This window comes from Fonsecaea pedrosoi, assembly GCF_000835455.1.
Source record: "Fonsecaea pedrosoi CBS 271.37 unplaced genomic scaffold supercont1.5, whole genome shotgun sequence".
Taxonomy (NCBI): domain Eukaryota; kingdom Fungi; phylum Ascomycota; class Eurotiomycetes; order Chaetothyriales; family Herpotrichiellaceae; genus Fonsecaea; species Fonsecaea pedrosoi.
In genome coordinates, this window is record NW_013550611.1 from 59157 (window position 1) to 85359 (window position 26203).

The 26203-nt window shown below is 52.2% G+C and overlaps 12 protein-coding genes across 12 annotated transcripts; 3 read left to right on the forward strand and 9 right to left on the reverse strand.

Annotated features, from left to right (window-relative positions):
* Positions 1-415: 415 nt before the first annotated feature.
* On the reverse strand, positions 416-1669 carry Z517_07485 (uncharacterized protein; the record flags this gene model as incomplete). Its single annotated transcript, XM_013426007.1, has 2 exons — positions 416-1378; positions 1439-1669. The coding sequence occupies 2 exons, from the start codon at positions 1667-1669 to the stop codon at positions 416-418; spliced, it is 1194 nt and encodes a 397-aa protein (XP_013281461.1).
* Positions 1670-3180: 1511 nt separating this feature from the next.
* Z517_07486 (uncharacterized protein) lies at positions 3181-4335 on the reverse strand (the record flags this gene model as incomplete). Its single annotated transcript, XM_013426008.1, has 1 exon — positions 3181-4335. The coding sequence occupies one exon, from the start codon at positions 4333-4335 to the stop codon at positions 3181-3183; it is 1155 nt and encodes a 384-aa protein (XP_013281462.1).
* A 390-nt stretch (positions 4336-4725) lies between these two features.
* On the reverse strand, positions 4726-5709 carry Z517_07487 (uncharacterized protein; the record flags this gene model as incomplete). The annotated part of the gene is made up of 2 exons (XM_013426009.1): positions 4726-4874; positions 4938-5709. The coding sequence occupies 2 exons, from the start codon at positions 5707-5709 to the stop codon at positions 4726-4728; spliced, it is 921 nt and encodes a 306-aa protein (XP_013281463.1).
* A 282-nt stretch (positions 5710-5991) lies between these two features.
* Z517_07488 (uncharacterized protein) lies at positions 5992-8454 on the reverse strand (the record flags this gene model as incomplete). Its single annotated transcript, XM_013426010.1, has 1 exon — positions 5992-8454. The coding sequence occupies one exon, from the start codon at positions 8452-8454 to the stop codon at positions 5992-5994; it is 2463 nt and encodes an 820-aa protein (XP_013281464.1).
* Positions 8455-8804: 350 nt separating this feature from the next.
* Z517_07489 (uncharacterized protein) lies at positions 8805-9134 on the forward strand (the record flags this gene model as incomplete). Its single annotated transcript, XM_013426011.1, has 1 exon — positions 8805-9134. One exon carries the CDS (start codon positions 8805-8807, stop codon positions 9132-9134), a length of 330 nt encoding a protein of 109 aa, XP_013281465.1.
* Positions 9135-9189: 55 nt separating this feature from the next.
* On the reverse strand, positions 9190-12295 carry Z517_07490 (uncharacterized protein; the record flags this gene model as incomplete). The annotated part of the gene is made up of 2 exons (XM_013426012.1): positions 9190-9256; positions 9309-12295. 2 exons carry the CDS (start codon positions 12293-12295, stop codon positions 9190-9192), a joined length of 3054 nt encoding a protein of 1017 aa, XP_013281466.1.
* Positions 12296-12877: 582 nt separating this feature from the next.
* Positions 12878-13285, reverse strand: Z517_07491 (uncharacterized protein; the record flags this gene model as incomplete). The annotated part of the gene is made up of 1 exon (XM_013426013.1): positions 12878-13285. The coding sequence occupies one exon, from the start codon at positions 13283-13285 to the stop codon at positions 12878-12880; it is 408 nt and encodes a 135-aa protein (XP_013281467.1).
* A 354-nt stretch (positions 13286-13639) lies between these two features.
* Positions 13640-14463, reverse strand: Z517_07492 (methylthioribulose-1-phosphate dehydratase; the record flags this gene model as incomplete). Its single annotated transcript, XM_013426014.1, has 3 exons — positions 13640-13757; positions 13808-14309; positions 14367-14463. The coding sequence occupies 3 exons, from the start codon at positions 14461-14463 to the stop codon at positions 13640-13642; spliced, it is 717 nt and encodes a 238-aa protein (XP_013281468.1).
* A 373-nt stretch (positions 14464-14836) lies between these two features.
* Z517_07493 (uncharacterized protein) lies at positions 14837-16708 on the forward strand (the record flags this gene model as incomplete). The annotated part of the gene is made up of 4 exons (XM_013426015.1): positions 14837-14956; positions 15011-15424; positions 15475-16128; positions 16181-16708. 4 exons carry the CDS (start codon positions 14837-14839, stop codon positions 16706-16708), a joined length of 1716 nt encoding a protein of 571 aa, XP_013281469.1.
* A 680-nt stretch (positions 16709-17388) lies between these two features.
* Z517_07494 (uncharacterized protein) lies at positions 17389-20538 on the forward strand (the record flags this gene model as incomplete). The annotated part of the gene is made up of 1 exon (XM_013426016.1): positions 17389-20538. The coding sequence occupies one exon, from the start codon at positions 17389-17391 to the stop codon at positions 20536-20538; it is 3150 nt and encodes a 1049-aa protein (XP_013281470.1).
* Positions 20539-21708: 1170 nt separating this feature from the next.
* On the reverse strand, positions 21709-23471 carry Z517_07495 (methylmalonate-semialdehyde dehydrogenase (acylating); the record flags this gene model as incomplete). The annotated part of the gene is made up of 2 exons (XM_013426017.1): positions 21709-22125; positions 22179-23471. 2 exons carry the CDS (start codon positions 23469-23471, stop codon positions 21709-21711), a joined length of 1710 nt encoding a protein of 569 aa, XP_013281471.1.
* Positions 23472-23940: 469 nt separating this feature from the next.
* Z517_07496 (1-pyrroline-5-carboxylate dehydrogenase) lies at positions 23941-25807 on the reverse strand (the record flags this gene model as incomplete). The annotated part of the gene is made up of 3 exons (XM_013426018.1): positions 23941-25060; positions 25119-25600; positions 25652-25807. The coding sequence occupies 3 exons, from the start codon at positions 25805-25807 to the stop codon at positions 23941-23943; spliced, it is 1758 nt and encodes a 585-aa protein (XP_013281472.1).
* Between the last annotated feature and the right edge of the window lie 396 nt (positions 25808-26203).

The following is a 26203-nucleotide window of genomic DNA, read 5'->3' on the forward strand; positions in this document are numbered from 1 at the left end:
CCTGATGCTTTACCTGTCAAATATAGACGCACCGTTACTTATTCCCGAGCATATGCCCCGACCCAGGATACATAGAACACCTAGATTACATTGTCTCTCTCTCCGTTCGGCGGGACCACGGATCCTGTTCCCCTATGGCAGACGGAAATGGTGTGCCATCGTCCTTCACCCGTAGCGTTCCACACCCCCGGTCTTGCTGACGCTTGACCTTCGGATGAATCCCATAATTCCGTCCCCTTGAGGCGGTGGCGGTGGTGATTGTGGATGGAGAAGAGGCTCGGAGGCTGCCATTTCGTGAACATGCGGCGGCGGCGGGGCGTTGTATATCGAGTGAACCGGTGTTCCGTTTCTGCTTATACCATTAGTATATGTCAAGATTCTCAACTTATTCCTGCAGTGGGCAGTCATGGAACACTTACATGCTCTGTGGAACGCCGCTGCTGTACGCCGGGACAGCGTACATCTGGCTCGGGCTTGGACTGTGTGGCGAGGCGAGCTCACTTCCTGGCAACATCGGACCAGGGCTCAAGGAATCGCTCATCGGCATTGGATATGCTGGATGGAGAGGGGGCGACATGGTAGGATCATGTGAAGGTACGTATCCAGGCAGGGCTGGAGAAGGTCCCAGGCCTACAACACTGCTGTGCATGGACATATGCTTGGTCGGATCGGTCATATAAGACAGATGGCCATGCGGCGCTTGTGGATTGTAGGAAACCTGTGTTGCGTGGCCTGTGTTGGGACGATCATCAATGTTTTTATTGTTGACCTCACGAGCGCGAGATTGCCGACCACAGAGATAGAGGGCAACAGCAGCCGCAAGAGCTACAGCCGCGCCTCCGATTGCAATCCCAGCAATCGCACCACCAGAGAGGCCTGACTTGGACGATGACTTCTCGCTGGCGGTTGTCTCGCTCGAGGAGCCAGCTCCGGTGGGTGAAGCAGTCGCTGACGCACTGGTAGTCGCGGACGCTGTGGTGAACGGATCCTCGCTCTCGTCGGGCCAAGGTTGACCGGGCAGTAGCATGAACTGGGATTGTGATGCCAAGTCTTTCTGATGCTGTAAGGATGTCGTGGCATTGGGATTGATGACGCCAACCATCTGATGGTCAATACATGATCCCGGTGCACCACAATAATAGAAGATTGGATTGGTGTCATTGACCACGATCGACCACTCAGGTGGTTCACTCAATATCGCATCTACAGGCTTAAAGCCTGAGAAGAATCCGACCTTGTCGACACCGGTATCCTCGTATGGAATGCAAGCGTACCCATATTCTGAGCGAATAACGGAGTGATTGGTTGGGTAGAATTGAAACAAGATTGTATCGCCTACTTTGGCCAAGGTCACGTCGGGCACGAATGTGAATCCTCCCTACTCGATGTATTAGTTATATGCGCCCATAACACAGCCTTCTTTGGAAGCCCCCCGTACCAAAGCCACCGCCACCGTGTGTGTTATAGGACCTTGCGTTGTGCTTGAGGCAGTTGTTGCGCTGTTGGAATCTGCGCTGTCACTCGTACTCGAAGAAGTGGTGGCAGGCGCAGAAGTGACGGAGTCAGTCGGAGTGGTGGTCAATGCGTCGGTCACACTAGTGGGAGTCGCAGTGTCTTGAGCAGAGGCCAATGCAGCGAGACCAAGGAAAAGAGCGATGGACCGCCGCATCGTGGGCCAAGAATGAGAGAGATCGACCAAGTATGACGGCGAGGTTAGAGCCTCTTCTGCGATGGCGGCCGTCGGGATAGGGCTGCGCAGATATCAATATCGCAGCGAAAAAGAAACAGAAAGGAAAGCAGAGCGCGGGAGGAAAAGAGTGGACGAAGTCAGGAACGTGTTCGGACCCTAACTTGCAAATTCGCAGATGGACGGTTTGCTGTATGTACCGCGTGCTCGGTTCCTAGACGACAAAGCTGGACGTGGGACTTTTGATGGATTCCGCCAGAGGCAAGCTGACAGGGGAAGCTAAGGGTGCAAGCTCCTTGCACGACGCAGGGAACCTGCAGCCTCATGCAGGTACCGACAGGCCCAACTCGCCTAGCACGGGATAGCGTAAGGCCATGGCTGCACGGCCAGGCTCTCGCTCTCTCCGTGAGATGGCATTTGAGAGCCGTCAGAAACATGGGGATTTTGCCGAATGGAGCAGTTCCTGACATGGCACCATGGTTCAGTCCTGGTAGATAAGGAGTCAACGCCAGTTCGGCTGCAGCGAACAGGGAAGACCCTCACTATGAAGGCCCAGAACACTGCTGGAAAAGGCTAAATCCAGTCAGCAACAGGAAGAGCTCATCCCCGGTAACCAAATGCAATTGATCCTTCACTGGGGAATCAAAGCCTCCGAGGTGCTGGGTGCTAGTCCCTGGACTGTTCTCACTGATGCTGATCTATACTTTTGCAGTGCATTCGAAGACATCGATCGCGAACATTTCCTTGTACACGAGACGGGAATGAACCCTGACTCGGCGCAAATTGTTCGTTCGCAACGACGGGATCAGAAAGAAAGATGAAAAGAGGGAAAACATCCTCGTATTCAGATTAAAGCGTCGAAGCTTCACTTAAGCTTCATCTACCTACATATGTATGTACTCGGTACTGGGCCTGCGCATTCCGTCAGAAACCTCCTTTCTCGCAGTAATTGGTCAGTACACCCGTTCCGCCTAGCCTTCCAATGATATGCAGATGCCTCGTGGGGCGATGGAATGGCCCCGAAATTGCAACATGCATTAAGAACGCCTCGTTTAGCACCACAGCGTCCCCGACCTCCGCCACGCTGGGTTTGGTGGCTGGCACGAAATTGCCCTTACGACTACCGAATACTACGTTCAGTGTCGACAATCGTCAGAGGGAGAAAAGGAAAAGGAAAAAGGCAAAAAGGCAAAAAGAGTAGAAGCTGCATACAACTTCGAGGAGTGGAGAAATTGGACAAGCATGGATCAAAGGGTTAGAAGACCGATACTACAGCCCACGTTGCATGATGTAAGGTTGCCTTATGGCTCCTGTTTTCAGTCAGGAAAGTACCAAAGCACGAGCGGACGGTAACCCTGTTTCCAGATACGCCGTGACATTAGAACTTGTTCCAAAGATAGCAACCATCCAGTCATTCCAGATGGTGGTTATTGTCACTCCACAGCCACAAAGAAAACCTCTCGCCCTCACTCAAACTCTTTGCCATGCTCCAGTCATCCTACCTCTCCCAGAATACTCCCAGTCCCCAGCATTGGCGCGCCCCTCGACGCACGCAACTCGTTACTTCTCTTGACAATATCCCTGTCGAAAACCCACCACCAGGACTTGAATACCTTCTCACCCACTTCCCAATTCTTCCCGGAATACGGATCGCTACCGCTTATCCTTACCCCCTCGGCGCTGTCTTCCAGGTCATACACGAAGTCCACCAGGGCCATTGGCGAGGCTGCCCCTGGAGGCCGAACTTCCGGAGGCTGTGACAAGACTTTGATCATTCTGTCACGCGCCGACGGCCACGGAAGAAGGTCGATAACTGGGTGGTGTGGAATGGTAAGTTGGATCAGGGTCGGCTGCAAATTATCTGGTAGGTGACTGAATTGTGCCAGAGGCGCGGAGGAATCAGCAAATGGCGACGTCGCGGTCAAAGACCATATGATGTCTTGGACTTTCATCCGCCTGGCAATTGCCATACACCCCCGAAGTAAGGTAAGTTCTGCCATCTCTAGGTGCGCTTCGTCTGGGAAAGAATATGTCATTTCCTGATCACAGATTGATTGCGCGAGAGGCGTCTTCTGGCCGGTCTCCGAAGGTTCTTGGGAATCCGGAAGAGGTGTCAATAACCAGGCTTCGCCCTCGCTCGACGATGTATGCTTTGACGACGATAGTGGTGAGCTTGGTAACGAAGGCAGCACTCCTGAAGTTTCCCAGAGAGCCGGATCCTCGAACGGAATGCCAGTGAACGAATATGCGTCGTAGCTAGCAAAGGCATCGAGCAAAACAGGGAGCGACGCAGTTTCTCCTGTCGTCTCGATCTGATAATCGCAGATACTGCCATTGAATGATGTCTCGGATGTTTGGACGGGTGACTGCGATGATGGAGCACCAGTATCTGACTGTGTTGCAATGGCGTTTGGTGACGTATCTGGGTCCGTCGGCAGAGGAAAGTTCTGCGGATACAGGACACCAGAGTCCCCATTCGCATCTGCTGCCTGGGCCTCGAGCTTTTTGATGTGCTCTTTTCGCCTCTGGCGATATCGTCGTTGAGCAAGGACGTTGAGAACTCGTTTCCTCTCCGCCGCATCTTCCCCAGGCTGCGGCACCGCCAACGGTGCGGGTTTGCGCTTGACGTGGGCTTTCTTTTCAGACATGATCCGGTGTACCATGCGCGAAACAGGGAACGAACGGCTTTTTAAATTTATCCTGGACAACCGACCTGAAACAGCGTGGATTATGTGAAGCTACTAAAGGAAATGAAGAGAACGGCAGCCCAAAGACTGCAAATATAACATCCAAGCTCGTACTCTGTCTTGTGCTTCGTCTCTTGGGAGTCGAAAGATTGTCATCGCCGTCCGTAACGTCGAGTCTGGGTTTAAACACACCTCCCAACACCAAAGTTCCCGAGCTGTAGACCATAACGTTATGGTTGCACGCCGGAATACGAGGTTGCTCGGCCCAGTGTGGGGGCAAAGACAAATGCCAATGAGCCACGCACCCTGATAGGCCTGGAGAGATGTTTTCGCCCAGATGTTCCCCGCTCTTCAAAGTCCGAGTACGAAGGAGAGGATATCGTCGGTGACTTGATTTGCATGTGTGAGGTACATACCGTGTGCTGCCTTCTCGTAGATTTTGACTTGGGCCTGACTGACGAGGTTTGGAATGAGATTCGCAGTGGCTTCGGCGGAGTTACCTGTGCCGATAGATGCATGAGCACTTGTGGATGAGACGACAGATGATTTTGGATTTCACTTACTCTGGTCATTGTCTCCGTGGATGACGAGAACTCTTATATCTTTTCTATCCAGTTTCTTGAGGTCATCGGTGAAGTCTCTGTCCGTGATGATTTGGACGCAACTCTCGATCGCAAGGGCGTCGGCCTGTGCGACAATCCATTCGAACCTTTGCAGAAGTGTCTCGGGCACCTCGATGTCGATGTTGAAAGGAACACCAAACACGCCTGGAAGTGCGTTTCTGGTGAAAGCCGTGCGATCCAAGCGGAAGCCAGACAAGATCATGTCCCAGAGCTCTCGGGACGGTGCTATGGGATTTGTGTCCGTCTTTAATGGGAACGGGAGACTGGGACCCAACCATATCAAACCCTGACATTTCTTCTTCAGATCTTCACGCATTTGAAGGTACGCCAAAAGAGATTCTCCGCATCCCATGCTGCTCGCGACGAAGAAGAAATCGTCAACCTTGACATGATCGATCAAGTCAACGGTGTCTTGAGCAAAGGTGTCGTAAGAGATCTCCGTGCTGCAGTTGGTGTTCCAGTCGCTTTTCCCAAAGCCTCTTCGGTCGGACGCGATACATCGGATGCCGTACGTCTCGCAGAACCGCACCATCAAGTGCTCGTACATGTGATGCGACATTGGCCACCCATGGATGAAGACCAGTGTCTTGCCGCTGTTGCTAAAGTCTTTTGTTTTGCTGGCTGTTGGCTGAAAACGAGGGCGGCTTGAGGCCGGTCTGTAGTCAACATAGTAGAGAAGCGTATCATCCAGGCTGGAGTGAATGAAGGGCATTTTGTCACGTCGATCGAGGTAATTGGAGACGGCTGCTTGCAATGCTCAGATCAGTGCGCTTATGAATGTTGGTTGACGGAGAGACTCAAGCGCTCTAGGCTTCATATTTGTAGTAGTTGTAGGAAGTTTCAGTCCCACAGAGATTCTAACGCAAGAATAACGAGAGGCCTGCAGATCGAGACTTGACCCAATGCATAATCTCATTCATGTCGTTAACCACCCGCTTGTCATCCGTCATCCTGAATATAGCATCGATATGCTCCAAACCCTACATGACCTCTCTCATCCAGCATCGTCGCTCTGCCTGCTCACAGTCCCCTGTCGAGTAGGCGTAGGCGTGGGACTCCCTTCGCGGTCAAGCCCACGTCCCATGGGTCGCACTTTGCTCCCAACAAAACCCTTCCGATTCCGACCGGTACGGCCCCGACCTAGCCAGTTCAATTTCAATTGCTTGTTGAGTTCCTCCATCCGATTCTGAGCTTCGTCTCCAGACTGAATCGAACACAACACCGAGAGGCACTGGAGCATTCGAGCCACTGTTTCTGTGACGTGCGATGATGAGCTATCGGTCGGCCTTGCTGCTGGAGGAGAGCTAAATGATTGGAAGGCCACGTCCTGTGCGGGATTGCTCACCACGGACAGATTGGATGTTGCGCGAGACCTGCCGCCGGACGTCATACTGCCGAGCAATGTACTGGTCTGGGAATTGTAGCTTCCATATGTTGGCTCGGTGCCCTGAGCAGTACCAGGCCTGTCACTTCCACCGCTGTTGCCGCGGTTTCTGTTCCCATTTTCAAATTGCATGATGGACGCGTTGATGCTGTCCAGACTCAGTCGCGAGAAGGTCGACTTCAGCACCTCGTAGCGTGGCAGTACGATAGTGTCCCGGTAGCTGATGAGCAGGATCCGTCTGACCTCCAGCTCCTCGCCCGCTGCAACCACAAAGTCTGCGCCCTCTCCAGATGCTGGTGATGACGATAGCTTACTTCCACTCTCATGGCTCGGTAGAGCTCCCCAGAATTCTGCGGCCATCTTGGGGGTAGTTAGTATTGTACCTCTCCCCTTGAACTCTTGATCAAGGGGAAGAAAGACAGCTTGCATGAATGGGAGGATTTTGCCGAACACTTCCATCCATATGCCTACCAGCTTAGGTACTAGGCTGTTATCGGCAGCATTGCGCAAGGTATGATTGAGGCTTAGAAACCCAGTCTTCAGGAGATCTTCCAGATCACCAATGACAATACTAGGATCTTTCCTTTGCACGCACCTCTGCACATGAATTGTGACGAGCTTGTTTAGATCCTCGACAGCTATTCGTACGTCCTCCCCTTCAAATGTCACCAATATCTTTGCCCTTAGCAGGTCCCAGGCATCATCTGCAGACATGTTGGAAAGACCAAAGTTCGCTCCTGCTTCTTTGATCTCGCTGTATGTGTTGAAATTGCTAACCGATTGATTGGTAAAGCTGGTCCCTAGGGAAGGCCATTCGGAGGTGTCACTTTCTCCCCGGCTATAGACAGGTTCAAGATTGGCGAAGGCTGCCTGGGCTTTTTCTTCCTTCTTTTTCTCCCGCAGAGCTCGACCCCCATGCCGAAGATCGAGCCCAGAGACTGACTTGGCAAAGTTGGATGATGGATTGGGTGATGGTGGAGCAAAGGAGTAGAGAGACTGCGGGTTGTTGACATCCACTGGACGAGAGTTTGAGCTGGCAGAAGACAATGGAAGGGCAAAGGTCTCATCTTTATCCTTAAGTTTTAATTTCTGACGTAGACCATGGTGCTTGTGAGTCTTGTCTTTCTGCTCCCTTTGCTCTGGAAACGGTACGGTGGTTGATGACGATGGGTTAGCAAGCTGATATAAGGAGGAGGAATTAGACGACAGTGACTCCGCAAGGCTTGTGGTAGAGGCATTCATAACCTTCGACAAACCACTTGGTGCCAAACGATTTGGCGACGGCAACGGCTTCTCTTTAGCCTCTTTGTCCTTGTCCCTTGATAGCACAATGTGTTTCGGTCTAAATCTCTTCAGGCCTTTCTTTGACTTTTCCTCCTCCACCAACGACACTTGGCTAGTTGATGCATAATTCCGTGGGAATACCACGCTAGCTGCCGTTGCTGCTGCGTTGGTGCCCACTAGTCCATTGCGATACTGTTGCTCTGCTGTGGTTGGGGATTGGCCCTCGTGAGAGCCTGCCGACCCTCTGCTGTTACGGCGACCTTCCTGCTGGGTCTGCTCTTGTGGAAATGGTACTGTCTGCGATCTCTTGCGGGAATGGTTCGTCGCATTCAGATGCTGCATTGCAGCCTGGGCGGCAATTTGAGAAGGATTGAGTGCAGGCATCCCGGTGTGATCATGTAGTTGAGACTGGCTGGCTAGGGAGGCAGAAGGCATCGAGGGTTCGAAGTAACCCTGTGAGTGCTGTCGTGGGCGGTGCTTTTGTAATTCGGGCGGAGGGCCTAGATTGTGTTTTGCGCTGCCATCACGAGGCATATACTGTGCGGACGGCCGGTTGTGGGATGGTAACGAGGCATTGCTTGAATTGTTGTGCGAAACAAACGTAGGTAATTGTTGGTTGTAGGGAGATCTCTTGACAACTGAAAGGCGTGAAGAGCCCGAGGTGTCACTGCCGCTCGAACTGGGTCGGTTGCTCTGCTTCGAGCCTGCGCGTGACGGATTCGGCGAAACAGACGAGGCAGGAGGGACTGGCGACCGTAGTCCCATCCGTCGCTGAGGAGGTGGTTCCATGGTCGAGTAGACAAAGTAGAAAGGCCGGTCGCTTCAGGGATCCGGAGAGGGTGGCATGGGATGAAAGGTCACCGGATCAACTGTGTTGGAGGCGCTACACGACAAACAAGCCTTCACAGACATCTCTCTCTCGCCTTACACGCTGGGGATGATAGGTTGAGCTTGTCCATAGGAGCAGAACGCGTGAGTCGAGGGTTGCGCAGGTGAGATGGTATGTGTTGACGTCGGCGTGGCAGTTGGAGTCCCTCTAACCCCCGCTGTTTCCGACCCGCACTCACTTTTCTCTACAATGTAAAGTGCTACATCCGTTCAATCTTCCAGAACTGCTCGTCGAACAGCGCTTCTGAGTCATGTCGAACCCCTCAGATCATTCTCCAACGGAACTCACTGCGTCCTATAATTCACCTTCCGAATCGAAGCATTTCCAGTACACAATCACGGCACCACAAATCCAGGACGACGGATCACTCAGCGCGGAAGCCAAAACAAAGTATGTCTCCGAGCTACGGGCTTCAAGCAAGAAGCTACAGGAGGATATCAACAAATTCTTAACTGAGAAAATGGAGGAAGACAAGAAACAAACCGGACAACACAGCGAGGACAGCACATTGAAGCAGAAGGCGAAGGATGAATTAGAGGAAGAGAACTACGGCGAAGAGAATGAGCAGGACGAGATATAATAACAGAAGTCACTCGGTGGTATCAGAGAGTCGTTATGGTTATGGACATTATGCTTCAGACCGCTCTAGCGGCAATCTCGCTTTGCTTGCGTACTGCACATCCGAGGTGCACGACGGAATTGCTGTCTCAACTGTCAGTGCACAGGCCTTGACGGGAAAGAGGGACAAACTCACTCAGGAAACACACTGATCACACTGCCACCAAGTCGCTTATAACAGACGCCACACACTCGATCTTCGTCGATCCTCACTTTTCTCCCTCGACCGCCGGACTGGACACCATCTCCCAGCAGCAAAGCGGCTTGAACTCGAACAGCGTCCACTTTCCTCAGGCCCGAGACTATCATCGACTCGTTCATGATAGTATTGGCATTTCGTATTCTACCACGGAAGTAGAACTCTAGTTCCTTCACCAGCAAATCTTCGGGGATCAGCTCCAATGTCGAACTTGCCGGCAACCGCGGTCCATGGCGAGCCATCAACCCAAGGGCTGGCCCGAACAGCGCCTGCTCACCTTTCGGTGGGTTTAGGTAGAGGTTTAGGAGAATATGATAGATTGAAGGCTCTTCATCAACTGGATCGGTGGTGGACGGTTTCCGCTTAGGCACCAACTTGCCGGAGTATTTGCTGGTCGCCTCCAGATGCGTTTGATTGCAATATTCCTCCGCTTTGCCGGGATCATGCAGCTTGAAGACATAGATTTCCAGAGCTTGCTTGTGGTTGCCCATCTTGCTGAAGACGATGGCTCGAGCCTCATAGAACATTGCATCATCCCGAGGCAGTAATCCCAGGGTTTTTGCGGGAGAATACTGATCAGACGTCCTCAGGAGTGTTAGGAATTTATCGAGCAGGTCGTCTTGGTTTGTTGCTGCCGGATCCTTTAAGCGTTCTAGATAGAGCGCAGCCAGCCGCTGATGCAGTTCAGGCGTCAAATCGTCCCATTCGTCAACCACATGTTCGAGATACTGCAACGCCAAGTCTATGTTGACTGACTCGAGGAATGCGAGGACTTTCTCCCGCGGGAGTGACTCTGCGTTTTCCGTGTCGCCCAAGAAGATCTCCATGGCCATTGCTGGGTCCACCTCGAGTGGCCACCTGGCAAACTCTAGTATCATATCAATCAGGTCTGGGCCCATATTCTGAAGGTATGAGACCGTCCTCGCAGGTCCATGGAGCAGGGGATCGATGTCTTCAGTCTTTTCCGCCTGTCCGAACTTTCGCAATCTTTCCAACGCCTGCCGGTGCAGTCTCTTTCCGTATAGAAACTCGATCAGATCATTGTACCGTTCTGTCTCTTCTAGCTTCGCCATAACAACCTCAGGATCACAGAAGTTGGGAATGCGGAAAAGTGATCCTGCAAGTGAAGGCGTAGCATACATGTGTGCGCGGAAAAGGGTGGTGTCAACGAGTTTGGCCACATCCAGCAGCTTGTCTGCAAGATCCACATCATCCAGCGTGGGTATCCCAAGAAGATGCTCTGTGACCTGACGGATGTCCTCGGATTGGGCTGCCATTTGGACTTCAGACAGATTGCGTACCGACTGGTCCGGGTTGAAGAATCGTTGCAGGCGGCGACGGACGTCGGCGAGGAATGCCTGGAGTTCTCGGGCAGCGCTTTTGAGTTCTTTCTCCGAGAGGCTCTCTCCCCCTATGCGGTCTGCGGTCTTCACGCTCTGTATGCTGGCTGCATCGACCTCTGAGGATATGGTCTTTGTCCTTCTCGCAGGACTTGGGGCGACGTCTGTCTTCAGCGGCAATTTCTGGGAGTTGTCTTCGGTGTTTGTCTCCGCTTCACTTCCCACGACACTACTCACTTCCTCATTCGCAAGGTCACCTGCAATGACTGCGGGATATAGCTTTATGACAAGCTCAGGGGGCGCAGAGACCTCGCCGAACAGGTCAAGCGCGTCTCTGAATTTCTTTTCGTCGAAAAGGCGCCGAGCCTTCTTTATCTTGATGTCACGCAAGCGTCCAGCTTTGTTCTTGATCAGAGTCTCTTCTATCATCTCCAACAAACTGATTGCCTCATCTAATTGACCGCCTTCGACCAAAGCATCAATCTGGGCATCGTAATTTAGCCCTTGCATTCTCCAGATGACGCGTTCACTGGCAACCAGGAATCCCTTCCCTTGATGGGCAAGACTGATGTTCGGGTTTGGAACCTGGAGTAATACCGCGCCAGGAAGATCAATCGACTGAAGTAAAGTGAGCGTTTTAGGGTTCCGGACTTCCAGGACACCTTTTGAAGCTTCTTGTAAAGCGAGGAGGTAAGGATATGAATATCCGATCGCATGAGGAGCCAAGCGCCATGGAACCTGACGTCGAGGAATGGGGTCTCCGTTGCGGTCGATGAAGAGGGTGTTGACATCCTTGGCCAGTAGCATCTCGTCATCTCCCAGTCCAGTTGCGAGCGGTACGGGGACCATTGAACCCATACCAATATAGCTCATTGTGCCACCCAGTCTGCTGCTCTCTTGGCCAGGGGTGCCACCAATACTGCCAGGGCCGATAATGTCCTTGACCTGGTGAGACTCGACGTCAACAAGGACATAGTTTGCACTCAGCCCAGCAATAATCTTTGTGCCCGTTGCCCAGCTCAAACACTTGATGCTGTGCGACAGCGCGACTTCAGCAGCATCAGACTCGAGTTCTCCATCATGCCAGGTCCAGATGAGTAGCCTTCTCTTTACCGCAACCGCTAACCTGCTGACAAGGGTAGGCACACCAGTTGAGGAGTCCTTGACGATGTTGCTTGTGGCAGCAAAGGTGCTAGCTCCTTTAGTCTTGTTAAGTTGTTCACTGAGTTCATAGGTGCCTAGATCATGGATAGAGACAAGACCATTGCTTAGAGATATCAGGATGTTGGCTTCGCGGAAAACAGCAAGCTGTTCGATCTTGTATCTTGAGAACTTCTCGTACTCTCGAAGTAGTTCGGAAGGTTTGGCTATCGCAGGTGGTTCGTCGGTCGTGGCCTCGTGGTCTTCATGGCCTTCATCAGATTCAGTGGAAGACGATGGAGGACTCTTGACTCTGTAAATGCGGAGGGCACCCGTGTTAAGGCCGACAAGCAGTTGGTCGCTGTGAGAAAGGATGGACTCGATCTTCGACTTGTCACGCTGCTTCAGCTCGACAATGGGCTGAGCGGTGAATGCCGAGAGCATAGGGAAGCGGTGCTCGCGCCCGGCCCAGGACGCTGTCCTGGCAGATGAACGAAGGGGTTGCGAAAGAGCAGGACCGCAATCAGCCAGGGTAAGTAGTTCTACGTACCGAGGACTTGGTGCTTGCGCGGAGAAAGGAAGCCTCCGATTGGCGACCGCAATGGTTCCAGGCAACTACGTCATTCGCTCAGCCTCGCAAGGCTACAATGGCAACGGTGTGGGAAGGCTATTGGTTTCTACCAGTTCAACGCATCTCTTACGAGTTGATAAGACACAAGGTAGGGATTGAGGCATCTACATAACCGTTGCCGTCGTGCATCGTACACCTGACCGCTGATATTAAGTCGTCTTGTCCTATTGCTACACCCCAAATTGGGATGTGGGGATACCCTGCTCTTCAAGATCATTGATTCTGTTGCCCTATCCCATGAAGTCGAGTAGAGCCCTAGTTGCTCTGCGCACCAGCCTGTCTGCCATATAAATAGTAGAATAAATGAAACATTAATGTTGGCCGCTTGTCTCTAGATCATTGGGCAAATGGTGAAGGTAGCTTCAAGCGTAACATAAGTTTTGGCGCGGTCATGTTTATTTGCCGCTTTCCGAGATACTGCTCTCCGGGACCTGTTCGTCTTCGTCCTCTTCCACCAGCCTGAGGGTTTCCTCAATCATGGCTATATCTGCGTCTAGATCCGCCATGATGTCGTCCAAATCACCTAAACTCTGCACCTCTTTCTTGGTTTTGTCGAGTAGCTTCTGCAAAGAATCGTTCTCTTTGGACAAGCCCTTTGTCGCCTTCCGCACTTCGTCCTCCTGTTTTGTTAGAGCCTTTGCGTTGGCATGTATGTTCTTTGCCCGGGCATGCAGCTCGACATCAATACTGGCTCCAACGGCGGTCAGCGAAGCGGTGAATGCATCTTTGGCCTCCTGCGTGCGTTGTGCCGCTGATGCTGATGGCCTTTGCGACTCAGATGATACTGACGCCGCCGTAGACATGGCCTCGAGAGTTTTGCTGAGTCCGTTGTTCCCGATTTCGGATTTATGGTGTTGAAATGGCTGATATCCCGCAGAGTGTGCGGTGATTTAAGATCCGAAGTGGTATCTTGGAGAAGGATGGACAATTTGGAGAAGAGACCTAGAGACAAAATAGGCAAATATTAATATTTCCATACTGCATAACTAAAGTAAGAGATGGGAACTTCGACGCTCTCCATTTTGCCTGGTACAAATGTAGACGTATGGTGCTATGATTCATCATGTGCTTGATTGTGGACACCACTGGAGTTCTATTGCTATAAAGTCTATCTTGATAAATGGAGCTGAGATCATTAACCATAGCACTTTAGAAGTTTAGCTGCTCTGCGTCCATGTCAACCCAAGTTTGTGCATTTCCACCGCCAGCTGAAACAGATAATCCAGACTTTCGCATTGCGTCTTGGCTTTAGCAACAGTGTCGCCCCAAACGTATCTGGATTGAGATCAGTGATTTGTTGTTCCCCGTTAATTCATGGTACTCACATTCCATGCCGTCTCACCAGAACGGCGCACGTGTCCGGATATTGCTCCATGGCTTGCTCCAGACTACCAGTCAAATCCTCCTCGAAAGGAGTATTTTCGATGATCGGAATCCGCAAGGTGTCATGGAAACCAAGCATACCCTTTTTCGGGCCTTTAGGAATACCCTTGATCTGCTCGATGTCGCTGATTTCGAAGCAAGCTTCTTTGCCATGAGACTTTTCGACGAGCAGGGTGATCAAAACAGCCCATTGGGAATGCGTATGAATACAGCAACCGGCACCACGCTCAAATGCAGCCAGGAACAACGGGGTACATGCCGATGGCTTTAGGTCCAGAGGCTTCCGAATGTACTGTCGTGCAGACGGAGGGTATTTGGGAGTCGGATACGAAAGGACAAAGATATTCTCCGGTCTCATGAGCTCCTTTTGTACGCCAGACGGAGCAATGTAGACGTGGTCATCCTTGCGAATGCTTGTGCCGCCTCCAGTTCCAGTAACCCATCCTTGAGAGGGAGTCAGTTTCAGCGGCCTAAGCAGACCGCTCCCCGTCTACAACCTACCAAGGGAATAGAATTGTTTACAGAGCCGCGGAATCAGATTCGCCGGGTGGTCCGGATCGTCAGATTGGACCAGGTGGTCGTTGCTATGGTCCCCCATTATTGAGATAGTGGTACAGGGACTTGCAGGGGTTGTTCTTAAAGTGGGAAACAGGAGAAGAATAGAAAAGAAACTGAGTGAAATTTCAATGGGGCCAACGCGTGCTAACACGTGATCCCCCGCCTTTCGCGGTTAATTGTTGTTTGCTGGAGCTTCACCGATCTGAGTGGCATTTGAAATTCCCCCCTGGTGGAGTCCGTCCCGTAAAGGACACCTTGCTTTGATCCTTCAGAGAGAATTGAAATATAACCACGACTGGGAGTGGGACCTTTTCTTTGCAACCTTTTCCTCCTCCATTCTCTTCTCTATCTGGTTTGCATCTTGTGCTCCCTGTCAATTGACTGTTGCCCTGCCTCAGTGTTTGTGGCCCAGCATGCGGTTCAACGCAGCAATCACCCCGGCCCTCTATGCATCAGCTCTCCTCGCTGGTACGGCATTCGCCCAAGAGGAGTCAGAGACATCAACGAGTGCTGTTGAGCGGCCCACCTTCACTGTGAGTTAGCATTATCTGCCAATGCCCATCTGCTTTCCGCTAACCTGTGACTAGCCCACCAGCCTTAAAGCGCCCTTCCTAGAACAGTTCACCGACGATTGGGACACGAGATGGACCCCTTCACATGCCAAAAAGCAAGATTCCAAGAGTGATGAAGACTGGGCGTATGTCGGTGAATGGGCGGTCGAAGAACCGACTGTCCTTCCGGGCATCATTGGCGACAAAGGCTTGGTTGTGAAGAACGCAGCCGCGCACCATGCCATTTCAGCCAAGTTCCCTTCCGTCATCAACAACAAGGGCAAGACCCTTGTCGTCCAGTACGAGGTCAAGCTTCAGAATGGCCTCGAGTGTGGTGGTGCATATATGAAGTTGCTCCGTGAGAACAAGGAACTGCACGCAGAGGAATTCTCCAACGCCTCTCCCTACGTGATCATGTTTGGTCCTGACAAGTGCGGAGCTACTAACAAGGTGAGTTTGGCAGCCAGTCTCTCGAAATATGACTCTGACGGCTATTCCAGGTCCATTTCATCTTCCAGCACAAGAACCCAAAGACTGGCGAATACGAGGAGAAACACCTCAAGAGCCCCCCACAAGCCAAAACTGGCAAGCTGACCACACTCTATACCCTCATCGTCAAGCCAGACAATACTTTTGAAATGTTGATCGACAATACGTCCGCCAAGAATGGAAGTCTCCTAGAGGACTTCTCTCCTGCGGTCAACCCTCCCAAAGAAATTGACGATCCAAAGGACAAAAAACCCGATAACTGGGTGGAGCAAGCTCGAATCCCCGACCCCGAAGCCGTCAAACCCGAGGATTGGGATGAGGATCAACCTTACGAGGTGGTTGATGAGGAGGCTGAGAAGCCCGAAGATTGGCTAGAGGATGAACCTGCGACAATTCCTGACCCAGAAGCTGAGAAGCCCGAAGACTGGGACGACGAAGAAGATGGTGACTGGATTCCTCCTCAGGTCCCCAATCCCAAGTGCGATGAAGTATCTGGGTGTGGCAAATGGGAACCTCCGATGAAGAAGAATCCTCTCTACAAGGGCAAGTGGACTGCACCATTCATCGAAAACCCTGCCTACAAAGGACCCTGGGCACCACGCAAGATCCCTAACCCCGATTACTTCGAGGACAAGACTCCTTCCAACTTCGAACCCATTGGAGCAGTAAGTGCTTGGCCATGTTCCTTATGAAGTGGTAGTTAACCCTCGCTTGCAGATCGGCTTTGAAATCTGGACCATGCAGTCCGACATTACCTTTGATAACATTTACATTGGTCATTCCATCGAAGACGCCAACGCCTTCCGCGCCGAAACTTACGATGTCAAGCGACCCATCGAAGAAGCCGAGGATGCAAAGAGCAGACCCAAACCTGAAGACATTCCCAAGTCGCCCTCAGATCTCAAATTCATGGACGACCCGGTCACTTTCATCAAGGAGAAGCTTGACCTTTTCATTACCCTGGCCAAGAAAGACCCGGTTGAGGCCATCAAGTTCATGCCCGACGTCGCCGGCGGTATCGGTGGCGCTTTGGCGCTACTCATCGCCATTATTGTTGGTCTCTCAAGCATGGGTGGATCGGCCCCCGTTCCTAGCAAGGAGGACGTGAAGAAGGCAGCACAGAAGGCCAAGGATACTGCCACCGAGGTCAAAGAGAAGGTGCAGGATGCTGCAGCTAGTGGTGCTGAGGCGACCAAGAACGAAGCCAGCAAGAGAGTTACTCGATCGAGTGGTAACTCGGAGTAGAATCATTTGGGCAGACAGACTCGACTTCTCGGCCAGGTGAGATGCTCGAAAATGTCCTTCCTGGACTTTGGCATCGGTCCGCATGGGTTTAGGCACCGATGAAGTTATTTCGAGGCAAACAACTGGGAACCTCACGACATTGTCACCGGGACGAATGGTTGCTGAGGAATGCGTTCTCCCGGGAAGTGTTCTTATGTACATCAGCTCAAAGCTCGCTAGATCCAAGGGTATTATTGTGCCTGCTTTGTGGTGATGTCGCAGGCGTTGTGAAACCTGGTGGGAAGGAGGTTTATGAGATTATGCAGCATCAAAAAATTTTCGGTTGTTTATGTTTCATTGCCAAAATGACGAGCCATGGTTGCCACCAAGTCTTGTTGTAATTGGTTTCATCTGTAAGTCGTCGAGCTCTACCAGTATTTGTAGCGACAGATTTCAGCCGCATCGAACGTGGCATTGTGGTCAACCAAAGTCAATGTCCACTTTCATCCAATTATGTTGCATGTACAATTTTATGCTTCACCACAATATTTTGGTCGACATCCGAGCCCGTCAGTGACGCACCTCGTCCATGTTGTTTGTTTTGAATAGCCGACATCCCTGTCGGTTCGATCCTTATCTACCTTTCTCGCGCGTCTATTTTTGTGCGTACAAGAGTATGAGTTGGGGCGAATAAAGGGAGCATGAGCGACAATACTGCGTCTTCTGCGGCAGAGGCGACCGAGAAACGGCCGAAGCGCGAAGAAGCGATACAATGGGAGAGGAGCACTGGAGACTCACACATCTCAGCTGAACTTGCCGACTCGCCATATTTCATCCATGATGGCGATGAGAAGCCGAAGAAGAAAGGTCTGCCCGAATGGCTCGACCACTTCAACGTCAAGGATCTGAAGACGCTTTTCAAGTGCTCTGTCGCAGTCTGGATCGCAACACTGTTCCTGCTCATCAATCCGACACTCGTTGCATTTGGCCAGGCCACTTTCTTCGGATGCATCGTACTCTTCATTTTGCCCTGCAATGGCGTCGTCTTCATTCAAGTCTTGGGCGGCTTGACCATGATCGTCGGCATGGCCGCAGGATGGGCGTGGGGCGTGATCTCGATGAAGGCTGCACTGGCTGCTCGACCGGCGGCTGAGACGAATGCGAGACTTGCGCAACTTGCGTCTGAAGCCACTCGGCAGCAAACGAATACGCAGCAGGCGACAGGACAATCGATGTATACGCAGGTTTTAATTTTTGAAGGCTTTATGCTTGATACAAGGGTTACCGTCACATACTTCTGCATGGTCGGTCTCTTTGTCTACTTGGTTGCACGCCTACGCGTTCGCGCACCGAAGCTCGCACTGTTCCAGATGTTTGCAATTATCATCTCGGATATCTTTCTTACCATTGGCCCCTTGATCCCGACCTTTACTGGTACAATCCCTTCTGTCCTGATCAAACCGGCAGCCGCGGCCATTGGCATTGGCATGGCATGCAATATTCTCCTGTTCCCACGGAGTACCTCGCATATCGTCATCGACACTATGCAGGGTGCCCTCGCTCCAATGAAAGGGGTTTTCAGTGCTTGTAAGCTAGCCTTCAGATATTCAGATGCGACAGTCAATCTGGCGCAGCTGCAAAAAACCAAGGCGACCACGATTGCCGCTTACAAGGAAGTCGAAGCCAACCTCGGTTTCCTCGCTCTTGATCTGTCGACTGGACGGTGGAGCACTGAGGATGTAAAGAGCCTGCACGAACCACTTCGCCAGGTGGTCATTATGTGTACAGGACTATTGGAACTCCAAATCTTCCGGGTGAAGTCGCGGACTAAATATGAAAAGCTCAACGTATTGAGCAAGGCCATACACGGAGGAACTACCGAGACTGAAATGCCTGAGATCGGCCACCACCATCTTTTGCGGGTTATGAGTCTGAGAGACCGCTTCCAACATCCGGACACTGAAGACTTGCTGAATAAAAGTATGGGAGTTTTGTTCGCATCGAGCGGGCCACTGCTGGATACGTGTGGTGATGCGGTAGACGCTATCTTGGGGGCGCTGCAGACTGTGAACAGCAGACGATGGGTCAAAAAGCCTGGTGTTGATGAGTGCGACATGCTTCGACTAGAGCACGAACAGGTGCTCAAGAGGCTCAAGGAAGACCAGCAGCGGTTTCAGACACTAATTTCAGAGCTTTTACTTGAGCCGCACAATCATCTATTCGACGAGCACGGTGTACTGAAAACACCGGGAAACGCTGGTGCTCCAGTTCACGGTCTGGCGCTCGGGTTCATATTCGAAGAACGAATTCTTAGTGTAGCTTCTGCCTTGGATGCTATGCTTACGCGGGTCATTCGGCTTGAGCAAGAGCGGACGAAGACGAAGATATGGCTGCCAAAAGGTCTACGAGATCTGCTCTCGTGGGGACTTGGGAGGGACGCTGCCCCCGGCGTCATTGCAATGTCAAGCGACAACAATGATTTAGGGCTTGAGAAGGCTATGACAAGGAGCAAAACCAACTCCTCAACGAAGAAGAAAAAGAAGAATGAGGAAGAGAAGGAGACAGGGGCACAGGCACAACTTGACAAACTTCGCTTCCGTGGTGGCACGAAACGAAGTACCCCCGGGAAGATTTTGCTCGCAGTGTCACGCTGGCTGGGGAACACCGAAGGCCTGTACGCTCTGCGTGCGCTGGTTTTGACAATTGCACTTGCACTTCCAGCTGTTCTGACCTCAAGTGCTGGCTTCTACTATCGCGAAAAGGGCATGTGGGCTCTGATTATGGCTCAGACGGGCCTCATGACATACACGGCGGAGTTTGTGTATGGTTTCGTCCTCAGAACTCTCGGGACGGTTGTTGGAGGTATCTTGGGTATGGTATGCTGGTATATCGGAGCTGGAAACGGACCCGGAAACCCCTACGGCATGGCTGCGATCATGGCATTGGCAGTTGTCATGCTGATGTGGGGACGACTCTTTGCTCCGCCAGCATTCCTGCAGGGTGTTTTGCTGATGGCCTCGACGCTATACCTTGTTGTAGCATACAGCTGGGTCGACACGCATATTCCCTCGTACGGCAACCCCGGTGTCGGCTACACTGTTTTCTGGCGGAGAGTGTTGCTTGTGATGATTGGCTTTACAGCATCGGCCATTGTCATCTTCATCCCGCGACCACCATCCGCGTCAAGACATTGTCGACGTGTTCTTGCGAGCACCATTCGGGACAGCAAGGACTTGTACGCGCTGTATGTCATGTCGTGGACGCACAAGCATTCAGACCTGGAGGAGACCTCTGAGAAACAGATTCTGGCCAGTGTAGAAACCCTAGGAGGAATTGCTGGACCGCTTGCGTTGTTGAGGTTTGAGTTCTCAAGCTCAAACTTTGACGCAGAGACGCTATCTCATGTCGCGAATATTTGTATGGACATCAACCAAAGCTTGAGTCAATTGATCCTGTTCTCGAACCAACTTCGGCAAGATTACAAGGAAAGGTTCGCAAAGGTGACAGGCGCCCTAGACGAGAGCCTCATTGGCGACTTGATGGCCGTGCTAACGCTGGTCGAGCAGTCGCTGGAGACAGGTTCTCCACTTCCGGCGGTGTTGCCTGTGCCATTGATAGCGCGTTCTGCTGGACTCAGCGAAGCATTTGCGAGAGACAAAGCTGGCCAACTAACGCTGAGCATTGACGCCATCAAGGACGAAGGGTTTCGCAAGTATTGCGTTGTGCTGAGTGCGTTTGTCCAGCTGCTGAGTGCCGTGGATGACCTTGTCTGGCGGGTCAAGACTGCGGTTGGCGAGACGAGCTATGTCGATGTTGAACAGCCATTCTTGTCAAGACACGTCAGTCCTTGAGATGTGGAATCGATCAAATCCCGAGACTTCAAAGGAGCGAGCGTCTTCACAATGTACCGCGTTTCCTATGACACTCTTGAAACACCGCGGAAAAGCCTAGTAACCCACAGCCGCCTATCCTGAATCCCGAGTCCCGAATTCCGGTGTTCGAGACAAGTTTCCAGTGATGGGGTGGATCCATTCAGCATCGCATCAAGTGACTGTCGGTCGGATTCTTCCCAAAGAAAAGGGGAAATAGGTTGACATCGCTCCTCAATACGAGCCTCGGTCGTGCGCCTAGACCTGCGGCCCTAGACCTTCGGCATAGACTGATAGTCTCCGAGGAGATGCTGGAGACGGCTTTGTCTTGGGCATGGCGAGATATGAAGGCATACATTCATATAGGTAAGAAAGTCAAGCGGCGTAGGTGCACCCGCCTTTGCGCGTCCCAAAAACCCAGCAATTCTGACACATAAAGCCAGTCGGCCATTGGCCCGAGCGGGTGTATGACCTCCGCTCTCTGGCAAGGAACAGAGAGTCGTGACACGCATGTATATTTGCTAGAGGCATGGCACCCGACATAGAGAGGGAGAACAGAGTCAGACTCAAAGATTGAGTGTATTTATACGTATTCCGTATTCTAGAGCAGACGCGCAATCTACAAATAGAATGCCCGCCTGGGGCATATATAGTTCGCTTCAGCTCTTCGAACACGCAAACTGGATTTGTCAGAGGTGTGTAACAAAAGGCTGTCATAAATACATCCATAGACAAACACACAGATAGATATATATAGATAGGGTGTAAGAACAGGTCTACCGAGTCCTTGGGGTGTCGTCAAAGACAATGAATCCCCTCTAGCATCCGACTGCATTTGAGCGAATGTATTTGTTCCCCGCCTTTTTGCGAATAATCAAAAAATCCAGGCGACATTCTCGTTATGTTCGCATTTCGCATTTGCATTCGCCCAAAGACCGTCACAGTCTTCTGCAAAAGTTCCCAGAAGAGACCTGCGCACGCATTATTGCTCGCTGAAAGGCCTGCCGCAACTTTTTGTGCCCCGGTGCTGGTAATCAATTTGTTCAGCCCTTGCCCCGTTTGTTTCGAATTACAGTGACCACCATGTCAAACCACTTCGACTACCATTCTGGTCGAATTCGCCTCCTTTACTTCCCCCTACCTCAAGCTTCTCTACGAGTGTGTCGGCATGGAGACCTGCTTCTCTGTCGCCAATGCATCCTCGGCTCTCCACAGGCTTGTCACAGTCTTCCACTGGGTGTAGAACCTGATGCCATCCTTGCCGTAGAAGTTTGCCACGCCTGTTCCTGCCACGCTCTTTTTGTTACCGGTGAAGCTGAACATCGGGAGCGGCACGGGAATAGGGACGTTGATTCCAAGCTGGCCCGCCTCAAGTTCCTTCTGGAATAGAGAGGCGGTGGGGCCGGAACGCGTGAAGACGGCGGCGCCATTGCCATAGGGGTTGGAGTTGATCAGCTTAATGGCTTCCTCAGTTGTGTCAACATTCAAACAGACGAGGACGGGGCCAAAGATCTCTTCGGTATAGCATTTCATGTGCGGCTTGACGTTCGCAATGATGGTTGGACCAACCTGACACGAATTTAGTAACGCTTCGATGGACGGTAACAGCAAGTTTGACTTACCCAGTTGCCATTGGGGTATTTAGGCGGGTATTGGCCTCTGCCATCAAGCAAGATGGTTGCACCCTCGTCTACCGCGCTCTGGATCAGATCCTCGACTCGCTTCTTGCTCTGTGGGCTGATCAAGGGGCCGAGATCGGCATCCGGTTCGAATCCACCATTGATGGTGAGGGCCTTTGCACGTTCGGCCAGCTCTGGCACCCACTCCTTCGTTTCACCCACCATTACGAGCGTGCTCAGGGCCATGCACCGCTGGCCTGCAGCACCAAAGGCCGCACCAGCGATGGCATTCAGTGCATGGTTCTTGTTGCAGTCTGGAAGCACCGCTGCATGGTTCTTCGCACCCAGGTTGGCCTGGACACGCTTGCCCTGGGCGCTACCACGAGTGTAGATATATTCACCAGCTCGGTTCGAGCCAACGAAGGAAATGGCCTTGATGGCTGGTTCATCGATGATGAAGTCGACTGTCTTGGCCGCACCGTGGACAATGTTGACCACGCCATCGGGGAATCCAGCTTCTTTGCACAGCTCCGCGAGGATCATGGCAGCACCAGGGTCCCGCTCGCTGGGCTTGAGGATCAAGCAGTTGCCAGTCACGGTAGCGAGAGGAATGCTCCACAACGGGATCATGGCGGGGAAATTGAAGGGGCAGATGGCTGCCACCACGCCCAGGGGCTCGCGATATGAACGAGTTTCCATATCTTTTGCCACCTCAATGACTTCACCAGTCATTTGCGTGGTGATGCCGCAGGCAGTCTCACAGACTTGCAGACCGCGAAGGACATCACCCTTGGCATCAGCAAAGGTCTTGCCCTGTTCGAGAGTGATGGAGGCGGCCAGTCGGTCCATATTCTGGCGAATCAAATGGGTCAACTTGAAGATGATTTGTTGCCTGCTTATGATGGATGTCGCTCGCCATCCTGGGAAGGCCTTCTCTGCGGAGGCGACAGCGGCCTTCAATTCGGCATCGGTGGACTGAGGCACTCGAGTGACGAGATTGTTGGTGGCAGGATCATGGAGGTCGATCCATTGGGAGGTTTCAGAGGGGACGAATTGGTTATCGATGAAGTTGTGTGTATTGACAATATTGGTGATCTGTTCGTGAGAGGTAGGATAGTCGGCGACGGCAGTGCTGGTGGCAGCGAGTTGGCGCGTAGTCGCATGAAGTCGGCGCCTGGCAATCTGCTCGTTCGGCGACATTCTGAGAGATGTTGAGAGGTGAGACGCAGCTGGTGCGGTGGCTCGTCTTGCTGTCAATGCGGGGACAGCGCGCAGGAGAGACCGACGAGCAGCCATTGCTGCCAAAATTTGAGGGGAAAGGGGGTTGAGAGACAGACTACCAAGTAGGAACCTAGCGCAGCTTCGTGTTGCCCTCAGGTTGAACAAATCTGTAGCTGGCTCAAAGCAAATTCCCTTAATAAAGGGAGGGGGAGTTGGTGAAAGAGCGGAGAAGCTTGTGTCGAGCAACGAGAAAATGCCGGATCCGAGGTCCAAAGTGGGAGCAGCCATTGGCGGCTTGTTATTGGCGGGTTTGGCGGAGTGCTGGCGAGAAGGCCGAGTGCAGGGGTGGGCAGGGACGGATACACACGGTCCTCTTCCGCTCCTACCCTCGTCTGAAACCTAATTCGTCCGCCCGAGGTACTTGGCATGTAGTCTTTACTGAAAATAGTTTAGTCGCTGTCATTACCTTTGTGTCTATGTACAAGTACCTCGTACAAATCTCGAGGTTTTCCCCTTTATTGCGTCCCGACTAATCTTCTAAATCTCAACTGTTGCTCGGATAGAGTACCGTGTCGAGGGTATGATATTCCTCCTTCAGGGTCCGCGGGGCCGTGAAGCGCATCAACATGTTTGCACTGCCAGCCTTGTCATTGGTTCCGCTGCCTCGTGCTCCCCCGAAAGACTGTTGGCCAATGACAGCACCAGTCGTCTTGCAGTTGACGTAGAAGTTCCCAGCAGCATAGCGAAGCCTATCCTCCGCTTGGCGGATCGCCGCTGTGTCGGTCGCAAAGATGGATCCAGTCAACGCGAAGCCGCCGCCTTGCTTATCGATCTTGGTCAAGAGTGAGTCAAAGTCCTCGTCGCGGTAGATGTGGGCCACCAGAACGGGACCAAAGAGCTCTCGGTCGAAGAGAGGATGATCCACGTCCTTCGCAGAGTAAATGGTGGGCTCAATGAAGTAGCCTTTGCTACCGTCGTACTTGCCACCGACCACAAGCTCCAACTGACTGTCTTGGTTGGAAGCGTCGATGACCTTGGTGAGCTTATCAAATGCTGCTTGGTTTATGACCGGACCAGTGAAGCTCTCAAAGTCCTCGGGTGGGCCCACTCTGACCTGCCTCAGCTCTTTTTTCATCTCGGAGAAGAACTGCTCAGCACGGCTGGCAGGGATGTAGATTCGCGAGCAGGCAGAGCACTTTTGGCCCGCGTACTCGAAAGAGGCACGAATGGTGTGCTTCACCGCATTACTGATATCGGCAGAGTTGTGAATCAGGTGAAAGTTCTTGCCTGAGGTCTCCGCCACCAGCCGTGGGAAGTCACGGTATTTTCGTTCCTTAACGCCATCTGCTATCTTGCCATAAAGGCTCCGGAAAACGTCTGAAGATCCTGTAAAATTGATCGCGGACAGTTCCGGGTGTGCAAGGGCCACTCTGGTGATCATCTCGGCGTCGCCGCCAACGAACTGGACAACATTCGGTGGGAGGCCAGCCTCGCGAAGAATCTTGTATACCAGGTAGCTTGCGTATACGTTGGAAGGAGAAGGTTTCCAAAGGACGACGTTGCCAAGGAGCGACGGACCAGACACGAGATTTCCGCCGATGGCTGTGAAGTTGAACGGCGAAATGGCATACACAAAGCCTTCCAGAGGGCGCCAATCGGTGCGTCTAGATTGTCCATCAGTGACCCTGTCGCACATATCAAATTGGTTGAGGCTCAACTCACCCTGCTTGCCCGCGCTCATTCAGCGTAGGTTGCCTGGAATAGATCTCTTCGGCGAATGAGACGTTGAAACGGAAAAAGTCAGCCAGCTCGGCAGCTGCATCAATCTCTGCCTGCCACGCGTTTTTCCCTTGCCCAAGCATCGTCGCTGCCATCAGTTCGAATCGATACTTTCCGGATACCAATTCAGCTGCTCTGAGATAAACGGCCGCCCGATCGACAAAGGGTGTGTTCTGCCAGGCCGTCTTGGCCTTGAGCGCCGCTTCGATGGCGGCTGATACTTCCGCCTCTGTTGTCGGAGTGTATTTGGCAAAGACTGATGAGATCTCCGATGGAATATATGTCTCCGCATCAGATGAGCTCGGCTGGGCGGGTTCGTCTTGTCCGTTTCTTATTGACGGTACACGAACTGGAAGCTTTTGTCGCAACTCTTGGACTGCTACAATCAACTTCTCCCGCTCCGGGGATGATGGCGCATAGTGTAGCTAGCCTTCTGTTAGCTAAGATGCAGCAGTAGATGGGATTATGAACCTTACATTTGGCTCATTGAATGGCTTGGGAGTTTTGTAGGCCCCAGCCGTGGAGAGGAGCCTCCTCCTTACGGACGCACGTGGGGTTAAAACGCGCGCTTGACTGAGGTTAAGAACTGCCTGGCGACAAGGAGTAGTCGGATGAACTGCGTGTGTCAACATCTCGTGGAAAGGAGCCAGTCTCGAGACGATTTCAGGTCGTAGAAAATGCGGCTGTGTTGGAGAGATGTTTTGGTGTGAGCTGTGACAGGAGAATCTTCTGGGGAAACAGAGTAAAATATGTACGTTTCATTCTAATAAGGAAATATTCAACCCAGCAACCTGCACCCGCAGATTTCAGACGGCCATCTCGCCGGGCCGTGTGCAGAGCATCGGAAGTTCATTGCTCCCCTGCTGATCGCCGGGCACCATTTCACTCGGAGACAGAGCGATCTACCGTCCATCAATCAGCTCTGAGAAAGTGGGAAAAGAATTTGGGTAGAGGCTGACAGTCAAACGCGCCTTGAGGTGCCGGGAGGTCTACCGGCAATGCAGCAGTCGAAACTCGATAGAGCCCTA